Source organism: Heterodontus francisci, chromosome 23 (genome assembly GCF_036365525.1).
Source record: "Heterodontus francisci isolate sHetFra1 chromosome 23, sHetFra1.hap1, whole genome shotgun sequence".
Taxonomy (NCBI): Eukaryota; Metazoa; Chordata; class Chondrichthyes; order Heterodontiformes; family Heterodontidae; genus Heterodontus; species Heterodontus francisci.
In genome coordinates this window covers 68,897,925-68,919,291 of record NC_090393.1, presented here as the reverse complement: position 1 = coordinate 68,919,291, position 21,367 = coordinate 68,897,925, and the positions used below count along the sequence as shown (strand labels likewise).

General features: G+C 45.8%; 1 protein-coding gene across 1 annotated transcript in view; it reads left to right on the top strand.

Annotated features, from left to right (window-relative positions):
• mmp11a (matrix metallopeptidase 11a) overlaps nucleotides 1–21,367 on the top strand; it is a 66,077-nt gene that overhangs the window by 10,867 nt on the left and 33,843 nt on the right. The window contains exons 2-3 of the mRNA XM_068055466.1: nucleotides 12,609–12,859; nucleotides 17,502–17,645. Coding sequence (XP_067911567.1) covers nucleotides 12,609–12,859; nucleotides 17,502–17,645 — 395 coding nt within the window. The remainder of the gene's footprint in view (nucleotides 1–12,608; nucleotides 12,860–17,501; nucleotides 17,646–21,367) is intronic.

Genomic DNA, 21,367 nt, shown 5'->3' with positions numbered 1-21,367 from the left:
GCAACATCCTTTTCTGTACCCTCTAGCTTAATCACATCTTTCCTGTAGTGCAGCAACCAGAACTGCACACAATACTCCAAACTCTTCTGTTCCCTGATGTTTTGCAGTGACTCCACCTGCTGTTCAAGCTGAAGACACTTCCTGCAACATGGTTACCCAGGGCACATGAAGTGTCCTGATGTTCCCACATGGTGTAGAAATTGCAAGTAACAGATCTCAGCTGCATATCTGAATTTTTTTTTATTAAACTCTTCCCTCTTTTTTAGAATCTAGTTAGTACCCTGAGTTAATTTTAAATAATGCTTGTAGACCTGCTCTGTGCTAGTAGTACTTGTCAGTTTACTTACTGACATACTTGACACCAATTGAAATTTTTGATTTCCAGGTTTCTAATTCAAACCAATGCCCTCTTTTAGAGAGGGAAGAGAAATACTCACTAACCAATCACTTATCTTTTTTTTCTCAGTCACACTGTCTTTTTCCTGAACTTTTTTTTTCTTCTCAAACCTTCTGTTCATCTCCATCAGTCTCACTCGGCTGTCATTCCTGGTCTCTGGCCTCCTCTGCCACTGCTCTATTTATCTCCATCAGTCTCACTTCACTGTACTCCTGATACTCTAGTGCAGGACTGAGGGAATGCTGCACTGTTGGAAAAGTCATCTTTTGGATGAGACTGTAAACTGAGGCCCTTTCAGGTGGATGTAAAAGGTTCCACCATACTCTTTGAAGAGCAAAGGCGTTCTCCTGTGCCCTGGCCAATATTTACCCATCAACCAATATCTCTTTTTTTTTTTTAAAAAACAAATTGTCATTGCGGTTTGTGGGAACTTGCTGTATATAAATTGGCAGTTGTGTTTCCTATATAACAAATGTGACTACACTCAAAGTACGTCATTGGCTGTAAAGTGCTTTGGGACATTCTGGGGTCGTGAAAGATGCTAGAGAAATGCAAGTCTGTCTTTCTATATACAAACAAGACATGAGCTTTAGAAAATGAAGTTTGCTAAAGTTTTTTTCCTTTTTAAAAGGAAAGCTTGCACTTGGAAAAGAATTGTGCCGCGCATTGGTTAACTAGCAACTTTTCATTCATGTTGGGTTTTGGCTCCTTGATCAGGGTTGGTGAGAAAACAAATTAAGCACATTCTAAACTTCTAATTTTCAACATTACATGACTTAACTCATGAGTTACATGGAATCTGTTCCATAAATATGGAGCAAGCAAAACTAATTACAATTTTTGTAAATTATTTTAATTTGGGAAGTAATGAAAATAGTACTTTTTGTGCAATTTGGAAAGCAAAACCATTGTTATCTCCTTTTTGTGCCAGTGTCATCGTTTTATCCTCCACTCTGGTCATCCCATTTCAGATACAATTTTTAAACATCCGACTGCATGTTTTCTTGTTATCATTGTGTTTGGTTTGAATGGAATTTTCCGTCCCCTGGCCAGGCTCCAGCTTTCATTGGTGTGTTTATGTGGTTTGATGTGTTCAGCTGAAATGCAGAAATTTATTTTCACCACAAGAATGTTGAGGTTACTGTTTTCCTAATTGCCCATTCTGAACACTGCAGCTATTTGTAGTGATGTACACAATTGTACGGAGTTGATTGGACAACTCTAACATCTGTATGACCAAGTTTAACCCTGCTATAGTGAGGATCTCTGTTCTAGTCTGATAAGTTCCAAGTCTAGACAAGGGAGATAACCAATGTTGGGGGGGGGGGGCTGGTGGTAAGGAGTCAGAGTTTTGTCTGGTGTATGGGCCATCCTGGCTCACAATGGTGGGGGCCAGTGATTTGAAGATCAAGCTGTCCACCCACTATCTTATTTGAAAAGGTATTGGGCAAAGAAATGGATATTCAATGAATAGAACCCAGGAAGGTGATGAATTCACAACAGTGGCTCAAGGCCATTGTGACTTAAACTGCAGTGGAAAATAAGGGGTGTATATAAGGCAGCAGATCCCATATACCCCATTTTACACAATCACCCACAGCTCACGTGATCCCTATGAGTTCATTCTTGTTTCTGTACTGTCTGGCCAGCTATAGCCAAGACTACATCCTCAGTCCCTCCCTATGAATGATCTCCATTGCATTCCAAGCTCAGGATCCATCAATTTTGGGCAACAGATGCAAGGGGGACGTGAGGAAGAACATTTTTACGCAGTGTGTAATAATGACCTGGAACGCTCCGCCTACAAGGGTGGTGGGAGCAGAGACGATCAATGATTTCAAGAGGAAATTGAATGGGCACCTGAGGGAAATGAACTTTCAGGGCTACAGGAATAGAGTGGGGGAATGGGACTGACTGGATTGCTCTACAGAGCCAGCATGGACCTGATGGGCTGAATAACCTCCTCCTGTGCTGTAATGACTGACACTTTCATAACCCTCAAGCTGTCACATTGCCTGTCCAACATAATCTCTGGAGAGCTGAAACTACCTCCTTTTTGATTTCAACTAAACTAACTGATTTGAATTCTGGTGGGAGCCAAAATGCAGTCTGTTACTAACTCTCAATTCTGTCCCTGCTAGTTAAATTTGGTGGGCTGATATCCTGCTTCTATAACTAATTTTAATTATTTTTTTTTTTTTAAAGCCTGCTTTCCCCACCCAACCACCTGCTAAAACACCTAATTCATTCCTTCATCACCAAGGATTGTATTCTCCACCCTATCTTAACCCATCACAATCTGACTCCAGAGCACTAGCCCATTCTTTCTCTTCACTTTTTTAAAATCCCAACACTCACTCACTAGTTTTTTTTTTTCTGACTCCCCCACCCCTTTGGTATCCCTTTTTGCCCATTGACTTCCATCTTCTTTGTTTGAGATAATCCAGCTGTTCCTTTGTAGCTATAGCCTGTATTTCTGACTGCACGGGCCAGTCATTCAGTCTCCGTATGGCATTTCTTTCTGAAAGTCTATCTGTCTGTGTACACATGCACTCAAGGGCTGAATGGCTGCCTTCTATGCCATAATGAATCTGACAACACTGCTTACTCATTCTCCTCCCCATAATAGTTCCTGGAGACAATTATAGACCCTCTACTGTTTGCCCCATCATAGTTGTATCAACAGCACAGACTCTGAGTCTGCCTCAGATGACAAACTGCCAGCAATCAGTGAGTCAATAGATTTGAATATTGTGCCTTTTGTCACAGCTGCAAGCTGTGATCTGAAGTTAGTGCTGTACATCCACCAGTAGAAGGCGATGTGTAATGGTGAATTGATGTGGTGTGGAATGTAAAGATTCTGCATTTGTATAGCACCTTTCTCCTCCTTGAACACTCAAGTGCTTTACAGCCAATAAATGACTTTTGGTGTGTAGTTACTTGTAGGTGAGTCGTATGAGTAAAGGGCAATAAAAACAAGAAATGCTGGAACCACTCAGCAGGTCTGGCAGCATCTGTGGAAAGAGAAGCAGAGTTAACGTTTCGGGTCAGTGACCCTTCTTCGGAACACTGACCCGAAACGTTAACTCTGCTTCTCTTTCCACAGATGCTGCCAGACCTGCTGAGTGGTTCCAGCATTTCTTGTTTTTATTTCAGATTTCCAGCATCCGCAGTATTTTGCTTTTATTTTAGTGAGTAAAGGGCAAGCACTGCACTGAGATCATCAACTGATCTGTTCTTCGTTCTGCCAGGGGAAGAATTCAGTGAGTAGGAATGGACTTGGAGGGGAATGACTAGTTTCTTATGGACTAGAGTTGCTGCATACTGACTCAATTTTGTGATGTATTCTAAATGGTTAGACCAGTTGCATTCCTTGTGTTCATTTATCTCCAGTTAAAATATAAATAGCAGCAAGCTCAGTAACATAAATTTTGTAGGGAAGGTCTTAAAATCCAATTTTGTTTAACCTTTGCTAAAATCTTTTGGTAAGGTATAATAAAGAATAAAACTAAAATTAGTTTAATTGTTGTATTTCTTGCCATCACTAATAACTTGGTTGAAGGTAGAGTTATTCTCCCAACTTGCACATAGTGATTATTCATCTACCATTTGTGTGTAAGGAATATGTTTTTTTGGGGGGGGGGGGGGTGAAGAGAGAGCAGGGGGAGAAAATCCCCACCTGTATCTGCCTCATAATCCACCAAAACTTCAGTGAAAGGTTTGTGGGAACCCTGTGGGGGTGGGGGGGGGGATGATAAAATTATCTATCTGGGCTGTTGGATTTCTATTGATGTTTGTCTGCCCTTCTGTCTACTTCCTTTCACTTATGGTGGGAGATGAGGGAACTCCTGTTGAAATCTTACCCTGTTAACACTGCATGCACATCCTGTCTGCCTAACATGATTTCCTGTGTCCATTCTTTTCTAGTGTCCATTTCTGACCAAACTTAGAATAAGATTTGCCTTTGAAAACTCTACAATGATTTTGCAATCTGGCCAATGGGTTCCAACAAAACTGCTTTTTGAAGATCTCTTTTTATCCATGACTTTTTTTTTTGTCCTGAGTAATATCTAACATTCACTCAGGGTTACATCATTAAAATTGCCCATTAAATTGTCCTTTTTTTGATTCTTTTTTTTAAAAAAAAACTTTAGTGAAGGTATTCATTGACAGCTTTAACCTCTCCAAAGCCTGGCTTAGATATAACATTTTTTCCTCTGTGGCTGAGCTGAATTTGGATTGTGTTTAGGTATATGCGCTTCAGTAAAGTTGGAATTTTAAGCTTATAGCCCTTCCCATTGCATGTCTTTTATCAGCAAACTATTTAAATTAAATTACCAAAGCTGAGGTAAGATAATTAGCGCTCTGATCATGTAGCTTTTTGCATTCTGTACATTTTTAGACAGTGTAAAGTGTAATAGGCTGAAGGAGAGAGCAAGAGGGTGGTGGGGGTCTGGAACTCACTGCCTGAAAAGGTAGTTGAGGCTGAAACCCTCAACTTATTCAAAAGGAGTCTGGATGTGCACCTCATGTGCCATAACCTGCAGGGCTACGGACCAAATGCTGCAAGGTGGGATTAGAATAAGTGGATCATTTTTTGGCTGGCACACAATGGGCCAAGTGGCCTCTTTCTGTGCTTTAAACTTTCTATGATTCTAAGAACCAAGGTAAAGAGTAGTGGTGCCTTTCCTCATTTATTTTTACTTCAATGTTGTAAAAATTGAATTTTGAAACTAATGAGTTTTGGCCCAGCACTGAGTAGTTCCCATCCTCTGAGTGAGATGAACACTACACTTCTTGTGAACATACAGTAGTGAAGCAGCAGGCATGGTGACCTGCACCAAATCCCACCAGTGGGAAGTTGGTGGAGATATTTCTAGGAGGGGGATCTGGTACATGGTTGAGGGATGCTGGCAGACAAAGTGGATATAAGGTTAGGGGCAGGATGTAGTGTTTCTCTTTAATCCAGCTTCCCTTGTGTAGATGCCTGTTCAGGGCTGCAAAAGGCCTAAATCATCCATGCTATCTGGGCCTGGGAGCCACCCTCCCTGCTCTGCTAAATTCCCCATCTTCAGGTACTGCCACACTCCAGGATTCTTAGGCTTAAGCATAACATGACCACAATGTCAGTTCCTCAATACTGCCAGACCTCACAGCCTTTTTTCCTCCCCTCGCAGCAAGCCCCCATTAGGGTAGCAATTTTAACTCTCTGTCTGACAGAACCTGGACAGTAGCAGAGTTAAAAGTTGTTCTTTGTTCATGGTATATGAACATTGCTGGTAGGGCCAGAGTTTATTGCCCATCTCCAATTGCCCTTGAGAAGGTGGTGGTGGTGAGCTGTCTTCTTGAATTACTGCAGTCCATGTGGGGTAGATACACCCATAGTGCTGTTGGGGAGTTCCAGGATTTTGACCCAGCAACAGTGAAGGAACAGTGATATAGTTCCAAGTCAGGATGATTGACTTGGAGGGGAACTTGGTGGTGGTGTTCTCATGCATTTGTTGCCCTTGTCCTTCTAGGAGGTAGAGGTCATGGGTTTGGAAGGTGCTGTTGGAGTCTTGGTGAGATTCAGCAGTGGATCTTGTAGATGGTACACACTGCTGCTACTGTGCATTGGTGGGGGGAGTAAATGTTTGTTTGAGGATGGGGTGCCAATCAAGCAGGCTGCTCTGTCCTGGATAGTGTCAAGCTTCTTGAATGTTGTTGGAGCTGCACCCATCTAGGCAGTGAAGAGTATTCCATCACATTCCTGACTTGTGCCTTGTAGATGGTGGACAGGCTTTGGGGAGACAGGAGGTGAGTTATTCACAGCAGCCTCTGACCTGCTCTTAGCCACTGTATTTATATGGCTTTTCCAGTTCAATTTCTGGTCAGTGGTAACTCCCAGGATGTTTGGGGGATTCAGCAATTGTAATGCCATTGAATGTCATGGGGAGATGGTTAGATTCTCTTGTTGGAGATGGTCATTGCCTGGCACTTATGCAACAAGTAACATTTGAGCCACACATCAGCCCAAGTCTGAATGTTGCTTCATTTCTCCATGGACTGCTTCAGTATCTGAAACATCATGAATGTTGCTGAACATTGTGCAGACCTTTTTTATGATGGAGGGAAGATTATTGAGATTGTTGGGCCTAGGACATTACCCTGAGGAACTCCTGCAGTGATGTCCTGGAACTGAGATGATTGACCTCCAACAACTACCTTTTTTTTTGTGCTAGTATGACTCCAACCAGTTGAGTTCTCATCTCTTCCCCTCCACCCACTGCACCCACCCCCAATTCACATTGACTTCAATTATGCAATACTTGCTGTAGTTTTCAGAGGCAGCCATGTTCCTGCCTGACCCAGAGGTCACTCTCAAATATGCAAACTGTCTGCCTAATGATGCAGATAGGATCCCAGGGCCATTCTAATGGAAGTTTCCATCCAGTCACTTCTCCTAATGAAAGGGAAGGACTGAGCTTATCCTTGTAGAGCCAAAAGGGATAGGATTGTACCCCTGGTAACAATGTTTGAGATCCTTCTTCCCCAGATATCTTTCTCCTCCCACCACCTCTCAGCCAGTGAAGCCCTGATCTCTCACCTACTCCAAATACCTCTAGCCTCCAGCTTGATATCTGTAAGCTGTGTTGCTGTACTGTTTTTTTTTTTAAATTTAATGTAAGTATTGAGCATGTAACATCTTGACCCACTAGTAGATTGAAAACTCCAGCCTGAGGTGTCCTGGTGGCAATGGTTGAGATGACTGTTGGCCAAGGCAGTAGGAGAACACCCACCTCTTCAAATAGTGCCATGGGATCTTGCACAGCCAGCTGAAATGGCAAACACCACAGAGCAGGTTTTCCTGCTCCTGGGCACTATTGGATCCTCTAGAGTGCAGACAGACACCCACCCACCCGTCCTGTTGAAGACCTTTTCCATTGTAATCAGATTACATTTGCCAATGTTTCTCCATTTTAATTGCAACACAATCCTTCATCTCTTATTTTTTTTTCCCAGTCAAGTACCCTGATCATCAACTTGATCCCTTCGATCAGGTTTCTGCTCCTGCCACAGTACCAAAATGGCTCTGATCAGAATCACATGACATTCTATGACTGACAGAAACTTTCCCTTGTCCATCTACAGCCTCTGACACAACTGACCACACCATCCTCCTCCAAACACCCCTCCACTCTTGTCCAGCTGGGTGAGACTGCTGTCACCTGGTTCAATTCTTACTCTGGCTATGATTAGATAGATATCACTTGCAATGGCTTCTCTTCCTGATCCCACACCATTACCTGTGGTGTCCCCCAAGGATCTATCCTTGACCCCCCTCCTATTACCCATCTGCATGCTGCCCCTTGCCAACATCATCCAAAAGCAGTTAGTTTTCACATACTGATAGCACTCAGCTCTACTCCACCACCACCTCTCAACTCCTCCACTGTTGCTAAATTCAGACTGCTTATCTGACACCAGTACTGAATGAATAGAAATTGCAGTTAAATATCAGGAAGACTGAAGCCAGCTCCATTCCCTAGTTATCATAGAAACATAAATAGGAGTAGGCCATTTGGCCCTTTGTGCCTGCTCCACGATTCATTATCATGTCTGATCACCAAACTCTGTAACCTGTTCCTGCTTTCTCCCCATACCCTTTGATCCCTTTAGACCCAAGAGCTATATCTAATTCTTTCTTGAAAACATACAATGTTTTGGCTTCAACTGTTTTCTGTGGTAGTGAATTCCACAGGCTCACCACTCTGGGTGAAGAAATTTCTCCATCTCAGTCCTGAAAGGTTTACCCCGTATCCTTAGACTATAACCCCCCGTTCCGGACTCCCCCACCATTGGGAACATCCTTCCTGCATCTACCCTGTCAAGTCCTGTTAGAAGTTTATAGGTTTCTGAGGTCCCCCCTCACTCTTCTGAACTCCAGCAAATATAATCCCAACCGACTCGCTCTCTTTGTACGTCAACTCCAGGCCTCTTCCTGGCAACTGTCTGAGACTATATAGACTGTTCACAACCTTGTCTTAATTGACCTGGAGATGAAGCCACATATCCACAACACTAACAACCACCTATTTCCACCTCCATAACATCACCTGACTTCATCCCTGTGTCAGCTCATCTGCTGAAACCCTCATTCATGCCTTTTGTTACCTCTAGACTTGACTATTTCAATGCACTGCTGTCTGGTCTCCCACATCTTACTCTCTATAAACTTGAGGTCATCCAAAACTCTGCTGCTTGTGCCTTAACTCTCAAGTCCCATTCACCTATCACCCCTGTGCTCACTGACCTACACTGGCTCCCAGTCAAGCAATGTCTAGCTTTTTAAAAAAATTTTCATCCTTGTTTTCCAATTGCTCCACGGCGTCACCCCTCTCTATCTCTAATCTCCTCCAGCCCCATAACCACCCAGATATCTGTACTCCTCCAATTCTGGCCTCTTGAGCATCCCTGATTTTAATCGCTCCACCTGTGTCTTTAGTTGCCTAGGCTCCAAGCTCCAGAATATCCTCCCCACACCTCTCCACCTCACTTTCCTTCAACACTCCTTTTTAAAACCTACCTCTTTGACCCAGCTTTTGACCTCATCTCTTTATGTAAACCTGTCAATCTTTTTTTATATAAACACTCCTGTGAAGTGCCTTGGGACATTTTATTGCATTAATATATTGTAGCGATAGTCCATTAAAATTGTTGTGCTCTAACCCACTTCACCCACCTGCCACCCCCCCGCCCCCCCCCCATCCTTCCCTATCCCTCCAGGAACTTTTATACCGAGAAATATTTTACTGCAATCCTGAACCAGCTGCTGCAGTGTTCTGCTTTTCTATTTTAATCACTGACTCTAGGCCCAGAGTTTCAATTGTCAGTGGGGTCAGGCAGCAATATGGGGCTGTTTTGGAAATGGCATTCCCAGAGGGCAGCACTGGATCCTGCCAATCCCAGGACATAACATGGTTTTCAAGGGGGCAGGGGGAGAAATGGAGAGACTGCCTCCAATTAACGGCCCATTGAGCTCCTCGAGGAGCTTGTTAACAAGCCAGGTGAGGGCGGAAAGGCAATTTTCAAAGTTCAAATAACTGAACAGTCTGGTTCATGTTCATTCACAGCTGTCGCCTTCAAAGCAGGCAGAAGGTAAAGGTGTGTTATTTAACTTGAAATTTCAGGAGCTGGGAATTTTGCTTTTTTTTTTTAACCTTCCATTTGGCTACTTTCATGCTTGTTGAGGCCTTTGACCCAGGGAGGAATTGCCTGGTCCCTTCTGCAAGGCTGTGCCAGGCTGCCATCTGCATTTGTCACTCATGCTCTGCAGGCATCTCCCTCCTGGTTACACTTTTTTGATTTATTTAGATACAGCACTGAAACAGGCCCTTTGGCCCACAGAGTCTGTGCTGACCAACAACCACCCATTTATACTAATCCTCCATTAATCCTATATTCCCTCCCACATCCCCACCATTCTCCTACCACCTACCTACACTAGGGGTAATTTACAATGGCCAATTTACCTATCAACCTGCAAGTCTTTGGCTGTGGGAGGAAACCCACGTGGTCACAGGGAGAACTTGCAAATTCTACACAGGCAGTACCCAGAACTGAACCCAGGTTGCTGGAGCTGTGAGGCTGCAGTGCTCGCCACTGTACCACCACTTGGCCCCACTAACTAGGCACTGAGCTCACCTCCAGCCCAATTGGGGTATTTGCATTTCAAAGTAGCATCACATTAGTGACACAGTTGTAGCACAGGGTTGGAACCTGGAAATTATCCAGGGTGACAGGTTCCTAACCCCAATTTGAAAATCCAGTCTCTAGTTCCCCAATATTCCATTCATTCTGCACATGAATAAACAGGCAGTTTAGATTAGATTCCCTTGGGTTCCCATCCATGATTTCTATTTTATGATCTTGTCCTATTAAACCTCACGTGACCTTCCTCCCTCCTTTTTTTAACATGCCGTGGATCTCCCCTCTTTTACCAAGCTGCATCTTTTTACTCGTGTTATTGCTGAGTGTTCAAAGCTGGGCTATCCGTAGCAGTTGTACAAACCTGCCTCAGCAGCATGGGCCGAAATCACATACCTGATATCCAGTGATTCCTGCTGGAAGGGCAGGTATATGGGCAGGATTGGGCTCTCTGCCAACTTGCCAATAATGGCCACTAACTGGTTTTAGTTACTGGAGCCTGGGAAGAAGTCACGGAGGAGGATAGTAAAGGGAAATAAAAGGGGGCTGTTTCTTGCATGCCTTAATCTTAAACCTTTAGTTCAATATGAATTTTTAACTTTTTTTGAATGCTTTATAAGCCAGTATGAAATTGAATTATGTAAATATACATAATGTCCAGTGTGGGTCAACTAACCTTTTGTGAGTATAAATTTTTTTTTTGGATAATTATAGGTCTTTGTAGTTTAAGAGTGAAACTGGCTCCCTGGTTTCAGTCTGCTAACTAGGCAATGAACGGGATTGAAACAGTGACTGCCTGAATGTAGGCTAGTGAACTACACTGAACAGTGAAGCAGCCACACTGCATGCATCAGTTAAAAGTAAATTGCACCTTTTTTTGAAGGACTTGAGGAAAACCCCATCAAATCTGTGCTTTGAAGGCTGAGGGTGTAAAGAATGTGGAATGGGGGTCCAGTCTCCTGACCTGACTGGGTTTCTTCTATTAAGTATTCTGCCATCAGCATTTTACAATCTATCACAGCACATGTTGAGAAAAGACCAACCACAAGGGCCTGTGATTACAACCCCACAATAACTTGCCCAAACCTAACTAAACCTGTATGTCCATATGAAGCTGTGTCGAGGCTGCGAGTCATTAATCCCTCAGTACTGCTCTCCCACATGGTCACTTAATTGGCTCTGACTCAACTGTTTATATCTGCAATGAGTCACTGTAGTCAGAGATTTGGTGTATGAGGAGCCAAAACACTTGCACAATGAGATACTATCTGGCCTCGTTCAGGGGGAAAGTAAAAAATATCTCACTCTGCTCCATCTTATCTGAAGGAGTCACAGAATTGTTGCAGCTCAGGAGGAGGCCATTCAGCCCATGTTTGCACCAGCTGTCCAAATAACAATTCACCTAGTGCCATTCCCCTGCCTTCTCCCCATAACCCTGCACATGCTTTCTTTTCAGATAATAGTCAAATTCCCATTTGAATGTTTCAATTGAACCTGCCTCTGCCACTCAGGAAACCAAGACAAGTATTGCCAATCAACTTCAACCTGTACTGCTCATGGTAAATTTTCTGCATTTGTAAAGGAGTTGGAACTGGAACACTTTCCACTCTGTACTCTACACTCAGCATCCAGCATTTCCACAGCAGTGCCATTGTCTGCCATCAACCCCAGTTAGATCACATGGCTGATCTACAATTAACTCCATCTCTCCACCTTGGTTCCATAACCCTTTGATATCCTTGCCTAAATTCAGTTTTGAAGTTTTCAATTAATCCCCAGCCTCAACTGCTGTTTTCCCCCCAGAGTTCCTGTTTCCACTGCCCTTAGTGTGTTGCAGTGCTTGCTGACATCACCCTGAACAGTCTAGCTCTAATGTTGAGATTATGCCACTTGGTCCTGGATTTCCCCCTCCAGACGAAATGGGGAGAAACTATTTGTGAATAACTCCTTTAATCAGCTGAAACGCCTCCATTTGATCACCCTTTAATCCTGTATACTCGAGGAATACAAGCCTAGATATGGAACCTGTCCTTGAAATGTAATGCTTTTCATAGAATGATGCAACACAGAATGAGACCATTGCAATCCATCACACCTTTGCCAGTTCCTTTTTAAAAGCTATCCAATTATTCACATTCCCTGCTCTTTCCCCTTGGCCTTCAGATTTTTTTTCAAGTATTTATCCAGTTCCTATTGAACCTGATTCAACTGCCCTTTCAGACACTGCATTTCAGTTCACTAGAACAACCACAATAAAAATATTTCTCCTCATCTCCCCACTGGTCGTTTTTTTTTCTGCCCTATTATCTTGAATCTGGTTACTGACCCCTTTCCTCAACCCCCCCCCCCCCTCCACTGGAAACCATTAACATTTCTCATAATTTTGCATACTTCTAATAAATGTCTCCCCAGCATTCTATGCTCTGAGGACAATCTCCAAATAATGAAGTCCACTTGTTTCCAAAAAAAAACTTCCTTTTTTTAACAAGAAGTCAAACTAACGCTCAGTTCATTAACTTTCCAGGATTGGCGGCAGGTACTTCACCACATTCCCAAGCAGAGGACTGAGAGATGGCAATTATTGCCCCTCCGCAAGGATCTGTTTATGCCAACGGAGTATGAATTCCACAAGAACGCCTGGATAAATCTGAACCCTCGCCGCTGTGGTGTTCCTGATCTTCCGTCTGTGAAATATATCTGGCATGCCAACACCAAAAGGACGAGACGCTTTGTGATCGCGGGAGAACGGTGGAACAAAACCGATTTGACGTACAAGTAGGAGATTACTCTCGGTACAGAGGCGAACAGCGTGGGATTGTAGTGTAGGCTGTCCCCCCGGGGAATTGCGTGGGATTGTAGTGTAGGCTGTCCCCCCGGGGAATTGCGTGGGATTGTAGTGTAGGCTGTCCCCCCGGGGAATTGCGTGGGATTGTAGTGTAGGCTGTCCCCCCGGGGAATTGCGTGGGATTGCAGTGTAGGCTGTCCCCCCGGGGAATTGCGTGGGATTGTCGTGTAGGCTGTCCCCCCCGGGGATTGTGGGATTGTCGTGTAGGCTGTCCCCCCGGGGGAATTGTGTGGGATTGTAGTGTAGGCTGTCCCCCCCCCCCGGGGATTGTGGGATTGTGGTGTAGGCTGTCCCCCACCCGGGGATTGTGGGATTGTAGTGTAGGCTGTCCCCCCGGGGGAATTGTGTGGGATTGTAGTGTAGGCTGTCCCCCCGGGGGAATTGTGCGGGATTGTAGTGTAGGCTGTCCCCCCGGGGGAATTGCGTGGGATTGTAGTGTAGGCTGTCCCCCCCGGGGAATTGCGTGGGATTGTAGTGTAGGCTGTCCCCCCGGGGGAATTGCGTGGGATTGTAGTGTAGGCTGTCCCCCCGGGGGAATTGTGTGGGATTGTAGTGTAGGCTGTCCCCCCCGGGGAATTGCGTGGGATTGTAGTGTAGGCTGTCCCCCCGGGGGAATTGCGTGGGATTGTAGTGTAGGCTGTCCCCCCGGGGGAATTGTGCAGGATTGTAGTGTAGGCTGTCCCCCCGGGGGAATTGCGTGGGATTGTAGTGTAGGCTGTCCCCCCAGGGGAATTGCGTGGGATTGTAGTGTAGGCTGTCCCCCCAGGGGAATTGCGTGGGATTGTAGTGTAGGCTGTCCCCCCGGGGGACTTGTGCGGGATTGTAGTGTAGGCTGTCCCCCCGGGGGAATTGCGTGGGATTGTAGTGTAGGCTGTCCCCCCGGGGAATTGCGTGGGATTGTCGTGTAGGCTGTCCCCCCCGGGGATTGTAGTGTAGGCTGTCCCCCCCGGGGATTGTGTGGGATTGTAGTGTAGGCTGTCCCCCCGGGGGAATTGCGTGGGATTGTCGTGTAGGCTGTCCCCCCGGGGATTATGGGATTGTCGTGTAGGCTGTCCACCCAGGGGAATTGTGTGGGATTGCAGTGTAGGCTGTCCCCCCCCCCGGGGATTATGGGATTGTCGTGTAGGCTGTCCACCCAGGGGAATTGTGTGGGATTGTAGTGTAGGCTGTCCACCCAGGGGAATTGTGTGGGATTGTCGTGTAGGCTGTCCCCCCGGGGATTGTGGGATTGTCGTGTAGGCTGTCCACCCAGGGGAATTGTGTGGGATTGTCGTGTAGGCTGTCCCCCCCGGGGATTGTGGGATTGTAGTGTAGGCTGTCCCCCCGGGGATTGTGGGATTGTCGTGTAGGCTGTCCCCCCGGGGAATTGTGTGGGATTGTAGTGTAGGCTGTCCCCCCCCCCCCCCTGGGGATTGTGGGATTGTCGTGTAGGCTGTCCCCCCGGGGAATTGTGTGGGATTGTCGTGTAGGCTGTCCCCCCCCCGGGGATTGTGGGATTGTCGTGTAGGCTGTCCACCCAGGGGAATTGTGTGGGATTGTCGTGTAGGCTGTCCACCCAGGGGAATTGTGTGGGATTGTAGTGTAGGCTGTCCCCCCGGGGATTGTGGGATTGTAGTGTAGGCTGTCCACCCAGGGGAATTGTGTGGGATTGTCGTGTAGGCTGTCCCCCCGGGGATTGTCGTGTAGGCTGTCCACCCAGGGATTGTGGGATTGTCGTGTAGGCTGTCCACCCAGGGGAATTGTGTGGGATTGTCGTGTAGGCTGTCCCCCCGGGGATTGTGGGATTGTCGTGTAGGCTGTCCACCCAGGGGAATTGTGTGGGATTGTCGTGTAGGCTGTCCCCCCCCCGGGGATTGTGGGATTGTAGTGTAGGCTGTCCCCCCGGGGATTGTGGGATTGTCGTGTAGGCTGTCCCCCCGGGGAATTGTGTGGGATTGTAGTGTAGGCTGTCCCCCCCCCCCGGGGATTGTGGGATTGTCGTGTAGGCTGTCCCCCCGGGGAATTGTGTGGGATTGTCGTGTAGGCTGTCCCCCCCCCCGGGGATTGTGGGATTGTCGTGTAGGCTGTCCACCCAGGGGAATTGTGTGGGATTGTCGTGTAGGCTGTCCACCCAGGGGAATTGTGTGGGATTGTAGTGTATGCTGTCCCCCCTGGGATTGTGGGATTGTAGTGTAGGCTGTCCACCCAGGGGAATTGTGTGGGATTGTAGTGTAGGCTGTCCCCCCCAGGGATTGTGGGATTGTAGTGTAGGCTGTCCACCCAGGGGAATTGTGTGGGATTGTAGTGTAGGCTGTCCCCCCAGGGATTGTGGGATTGTAGTGTAGGCTGTCCACCCAGGGGAATTGTGTGGGATTGTCGTGTAGGCTGTCCCCCCGGGGATTGTGGGATTGTAGTGTAGGCTGTCCCCCCCGGGGATTGTGGGATTGTAGTGTAGGCTGTCCACCCAGGGGAATTGTGTGGGATTGTCGTGTAGGCTGTCCCCCCGGGGAATTGTGTGGGATTGTAGTGTAGGCTGTCCCCCCCGGGGATTGTGGGATTGTCGTGTAGGCTGTCCCCCCGGGGAATTGTGTGGGATTGTCGTGTAGGCTGTCCCCCCCCCCCCGGGGATTGTGGGATTGTCGTGTAGGCTGTCCACCCAGGGGAATTGTGTGGGATTGTCGTGTAGGCTGTCCCCCCCCCCCCCCCCCCCCCCAGGGGAATTGTAGTGTAAACTGTCCACCCGGGGGAGTTGTGTGGGATTGTAGTGTAGGCTGTCCCCCCGGGGAATTGTGTGGGATTGTCGTGTAGGCTGTCCACGTGGGGGAATTGTAGTGTAAACTGTCCACCCGGGGGGGTTGTGTGGGATTGTAGTGTAGGCTGTCCCCCCGGGGAATTGTGTGGGATTGTAGTGTAGGCTGTCCACCCGGGGGAATTGTGTGGGATTGTAGTGTAGGCTGCTCCACCCGGGGGAATTGTGTGGGATTGTAGTGTAGGCTGTTCCCCCGGGGAAATTGTGTGGGATTGTAGTGTAGGCTTCAATGCAATCCTTTCATGCAAACCTTGATCATGGTCATGCAGATTCTGGATGCCAATATGTCTGGCAACTTAACTAGATGGACAGATGCCTTGGCCTTGCAGTGCATCACTGATCTGCATCAAGCTGCTCTCTACCAGAGTGATCAGAATGAAGTACGGTTAGCCTATGAGAGATGATAGTGGAATTGAGAATTTCACTCAATTCATTCCCATTTTAATCCATTGCTTCCCACCATCTGCAGTCAGAACCTGGCATGCTGCCTTGTTTTCTGATGGCTGAGTCTGCTCCTGCACAGGTGTAGATGGAACATTCCTTGGCTGGACCCTCATGGGATCCCAAACCCAGAAGATGCTGTTCAAGCAAATCCGGGAGGGATCTGAGCAGCCTGTCACTACCTCTGCTGAAGCCACAGGTGTTGCACCATGTAGGAGCTGTAGGAAAAAGTGTAAAGTTTTGTAGTGACACAAGAATATTCACATGAGTGAGTGGCTGGTTGGGCTATAGGTCTGCTTTCTCAGTGGGATAGGGTGGGGGGAAATGACCACAGCCATTGGATGTGGGTGTTGCGTAGAAACATACATGACTCAGGAGGCCATTCAGCCCATTGTCTGTGCTGGCTGAGAAGGAGCTGTCCAGTGTAATCCTACTTTCCAGCTCTTGGTCCGTAGCTCCTGTTGATTATGCACCTCTGTCTATCCAAGTATTTTTTTTTTTATATGTTGAGGGTTTCTGCCTCTACTACACTTTCAGGCAGTGAGTTTCAGACCCCCACCACCCTCTCTGTCCCCTGGTTATTGACCTTTGTGCTGAGGGAAATAGGTCCTTTCTATCCACTCTATCCAGGCCCCTCATAAATTTACACACCCCAATTAAATCTCCTCTTGGCCGCCTTTCTTCCAAAGAAGACAACCACAGCCTATCCAATATTTCCTTGTAGCTAAAATTCTCCATTTCTGACAACTTCCCCATATATCTTCTCTGGACCCTCTCTAGTGCGATCACATCCTCCTTGTAATGTAACAGTGACCAGAACTGTATGCAATTCTCTAGTTGCAGTCTAACTAGTGTTTTCTACAGTTCCAGTATAACCTCCCCCCTCTTGTACTGTATGTCTTGGCAAATAAAGGCAAGCATCCCATATGCCTTTCTGTCCAGCCATTTTCTGGGATCTGTGGACATGCACTCCAAGGTCCCTCTGTTCCTCTACACTTCTCAGTATCTTACCAATTTTATTGTGAAGAAATGTGCTATCAGGAGGCCTCCCACCCCCCAAATGCTTTATCTTGCACTTCTCCTGACTGAATTCCATTTGCCACTGTTCTGCCCACCTGATGAGCCTATTGATGTCTTCCTGCAGTCTACAGCTATCTTCATCAACTGTAACCCAGGTTAAAATTCCATCCAATGGGTCTGAGGTTTACAAATTTGTAGCTCATGATGAATTGTACACAAATTAAAATAGTGAGATTACAGTATGTCTGACTGAATCGCTCACCACTTTTTTTTTTTTTCCCCCCTGCCAACTTTGCGATAAACAATCAGTTTTTTTTTTCTAGAATTGTGCGATTTCCTTGGCAACTGAGCAAAGTGAAAGTGCAACGCACCATTGCTGAAGCAGTGAGGGTATGGAGCGATGTGACTCCCTTAACATTTACAGAGGTTCAAGACACCAGCGCTGATATTATCATTGAGTTTACAAGGTAAGAGATACTGGGAAGGGAGAGTCCTCTGTTCAACACTCCTCACTAATCTCAACATGGTAGATGGAAACCATTAGCTGGAGAGCAGATCCAACTTTTCTCACAGTGGCCACCCTCAACCTGGGCTCAGGCACAGTGTAAGATAAGTGGCCCTGCCAACCCTTCATACAGCAACTGTACTAGTGCTGGGAGGCAGCTGTCCAACTGGGGCTGGACAAAGAGGGGAGGGGAGGGGGGCGGGGGAGTCCAGCCACTCCTGTGCAGCTAAACTGGCAGTGAGTGTTTTAAATGGAGAAGCACACTCCACCATTGCTATCTGGAAATCATATTGGGGTCTTGTAACTATTGTTGAACCTTCATTCACATGTTGTAATAACACCCCCTCCTGTTTTACCTGGATCGCTGGTTGCCATTACAAGGCCCACCTGACAGCCCTGTGACTCCACAACCCATCAGTCCACATTATAACATGCTTCCCGGAGGGAACATCTCGGTGAGTAAACACTCCGAGGTGAAAGATCCAAATGTAACCCGTGCCTGCAGAAAACAATTTGAGTAGAAACCTGGGATTAGGATGACTGCTCATGTGGAAGATGAACACAAGCTGGTGGGGCCAAACAACCTGGTTTGTAATTTCTATGTAAATCAATGTTAACAGCACAATCTGTGTGTGCTGAAGGGCAGAGGTTGTGTACAGAGCTTTGAATAGGACCTCTCTGATTGCACCTCCTAATTTAGGATGGTGCCAGGTTTCGTGGATCCCACAAGAATGTAGAAGCACGCTCTCCTCCCTCCTGATAGCACATTTCTTCCTCATTAGTGGCCAGGTATGAGGGAGATTTGTGTCCGTATTAACTCAGTCAGTGACTTCCCGTCATGCAGCTGGTTCCTGTGCTTTTACTAGAAGATAATTTACTGTCCATGGATGTACCTACTGCCCCCATATCTCCACTGTGCTATTAGAACTGGAGAATATCATTCAGCCCCTTGGGCCTACTCCACCATTCAGTCAGATCATTACTGATCTCTACCTCAGCTCCACTTACCCACCTTGGGTCCATTTGTCCATATCCCTGGATAGATTTTGTTGAGAGTATTGGTCTCCATCTTGAAAGTTCCAACTGTCTCTCTGTATCCCCAGCCTTTTGGGGAGAGAGTTCCAGGTTTCCATTACCCTTTGAAAAATGTGTCCTAATATCACCAATGAAAATTCTAGCTCTAATTTTAAGGTTATGCCCTCTTGTTCTGGCCTCTTCCATCAGAGGAAATAGTTTCCCTGTATCTATCAAATTCCTTTACAACAACTTGCATTTATATAGTGCTTTCAAATAGTTAAAGGTTGAAAGGTGCTTCAGAACATTATCAAACAAAATTTAACAGTCACATGACTCGCACATCCCTTCTAAACTTTTCCCCTCACACCTTAAACCTATGACCCCGAGTAACTGACTCTTCCACCCTGGGGAAAAAGCTTCTGACTATCCACTCTGTCCATGCCGCTCATAACTTTGTAAACCTCTATCAGGTCGCCCCTCCACCTCTGTCGTTCCAGTGAAAACAAACCGAGTTTATCCAACCTCTCCTCATAGCTAATGCCCTCCAGACCAGGCAACATCCTGGTAAACCTCTTCTGTACTCTCTCCAAAGCCTCCACGTCCTTCTGGTAGTGCGGCGACTAGAACTGTACGCAATATTGTAAGTGTGGCCTAACTAAGGTTATGTACAGCTGCAGCATGACTTGCCAATTTTTATACTCTATGCCCCGACCGATGAAGGCAAGCATGCCGTATGCCTTCTTGACTACCTTATCCACCTGTGTTGCCACTTTCAGTGACCTGTGGACCTGTACGCCCAGATCTCTCTGCCTGTATATACTTGTTTAGCTCCTCCTTAAATGCATTTTATACTATTCGCTTCAACCACTCCCATTGGTACGGAGTTCCACATTCTCACCATTCTTTGGATAACAAAGTTTCTTCTGAATTCCCTATTGGATTTCTTGGTGACTATCTTACATTGGCCTCTACTTATGCTGTTCCCCACAAGTGGAAACATTCTCTCTGTATCCACTCTATCAAAACCTTTCATAATTTTAAAGATCTCTATTAGGTCACCCCTCAGTCTTTTTTCAAGAGAAAACTGACCCAACCTGTTCATCCTTTCCTAATATGTATACCCACACATTTGTGATATCATTGTAAATCTTCTCTGCACTTTCTCTCATGCCTCTATCCTTTTTATATTATGGTGACTAGAACTGCATACAACATTCTTAAATGTGGTGTAACCAAGGTTCAATACAGCTTCAGCATAACCTTTCTGGTTTTTATTCTATCCCTCTAGAAATAAAGCCTAGTGCTTGGTTTGCTTTTTTTATGGCCTTGCTAACCTTTTTTTATTTCCAAAATATACTTTATTCATAAAAATCTTCTTTTTTTTAAAAAATACATTACCAAACAGTTTCAAACAGCACCAAGTCAAAAAATACAAACTCTGCAAAGGAGATCAGTTTCCTTCAATACAATCATGAGTTGCCTCACAACCCTTCCATTTCATTTGTCATGCCTTGCTAACCTGTGGTGTAACTTTTAGTGATTGGTGTATTTGTATCCAAGATCCCTTTTTTTTTTTCCTCCACTCCACCTAGACTTGCACCTTCCAAGTAATAGTGACCTCCCTATTCTTCCTACCAAAATGTATTATACAGTCTGGAGTTTGATTCAGTTGGCTTACAGCTGAATTCAGTGGTCCTGAGGCTTTTAGTTTGAAGAGGTAACTGACTGGTTCTGTGTCTCTTGGAGATAGCGATGCAGATGGGTTCCTCCAATGGAGTTTGATTGTAGCCGGAGTATGCAAAGTTGGTCAGTCCACAGGTAGGATTTGAAAGCTTTCAAGCTGGAATGGAGAGAGGGGGGGGGGGAAATGCCATTTAGGGTCTGCACATGTTCGAGTCCAGTTACTTCTCCTCTGCTGTAGAGAAAACACTAACTTAAAACTACAGACAGGGAGGGGGCTTATCACATGAGTCACTCAACGATTCAAACATAGCAGTTAGCCATATTTCTTCTTGCTGAGAGAACAGGTAGTTCCTTTAAACTGTCTGGGTCTTGGTTCTTGCTGGGGACTTAGCAGACATTTCATCTCTCTCCTCACAAGCATTACAGTGCAGGATATAGTGTAGCAAACTAGGTAATCATCTTAAGCTGAAAGGATGACTTTGCTGGCAGCTTGTCTCTTGATGTCGTTTTTTTTTTTAAAAGTTCAGATCTCTAGTCAGTGGATTAAAGAAAATTATCATTCAACAAAACCGATTGACATAACACCTCCCCAGCATGCGAAATGAAATGTGACAACAGGAACATTTCATTGAGGCCACAAATTAAAAAGAAACTGTACATACATACTCATCAGTCTCACTGTCATATCCATGCTCTAGTTTTTTTCTATTTGGGTTGATTCCGTGCTGAACTAAACCCTGGATGCAGTGTCAGCTATCACCTTGTTTTTCCCTGCAATGTGGATGATCTTTAGGTGGGTAAGGTTGCAGAAGCAGGTTCCAATGAAAAAGCCTCACATTATGGTTTTTGAATTTTTCTATAAAGGTTAAAGGATTGTGGTTGGTATAAGCTACGTCTCCCTATCCATTTTGGACATCTTCCCCTCAAAGTTTTTGAGAGCCAGCAACAATTCCGGGCTTCCTTCTCCACAGTGGAGTATCTCCT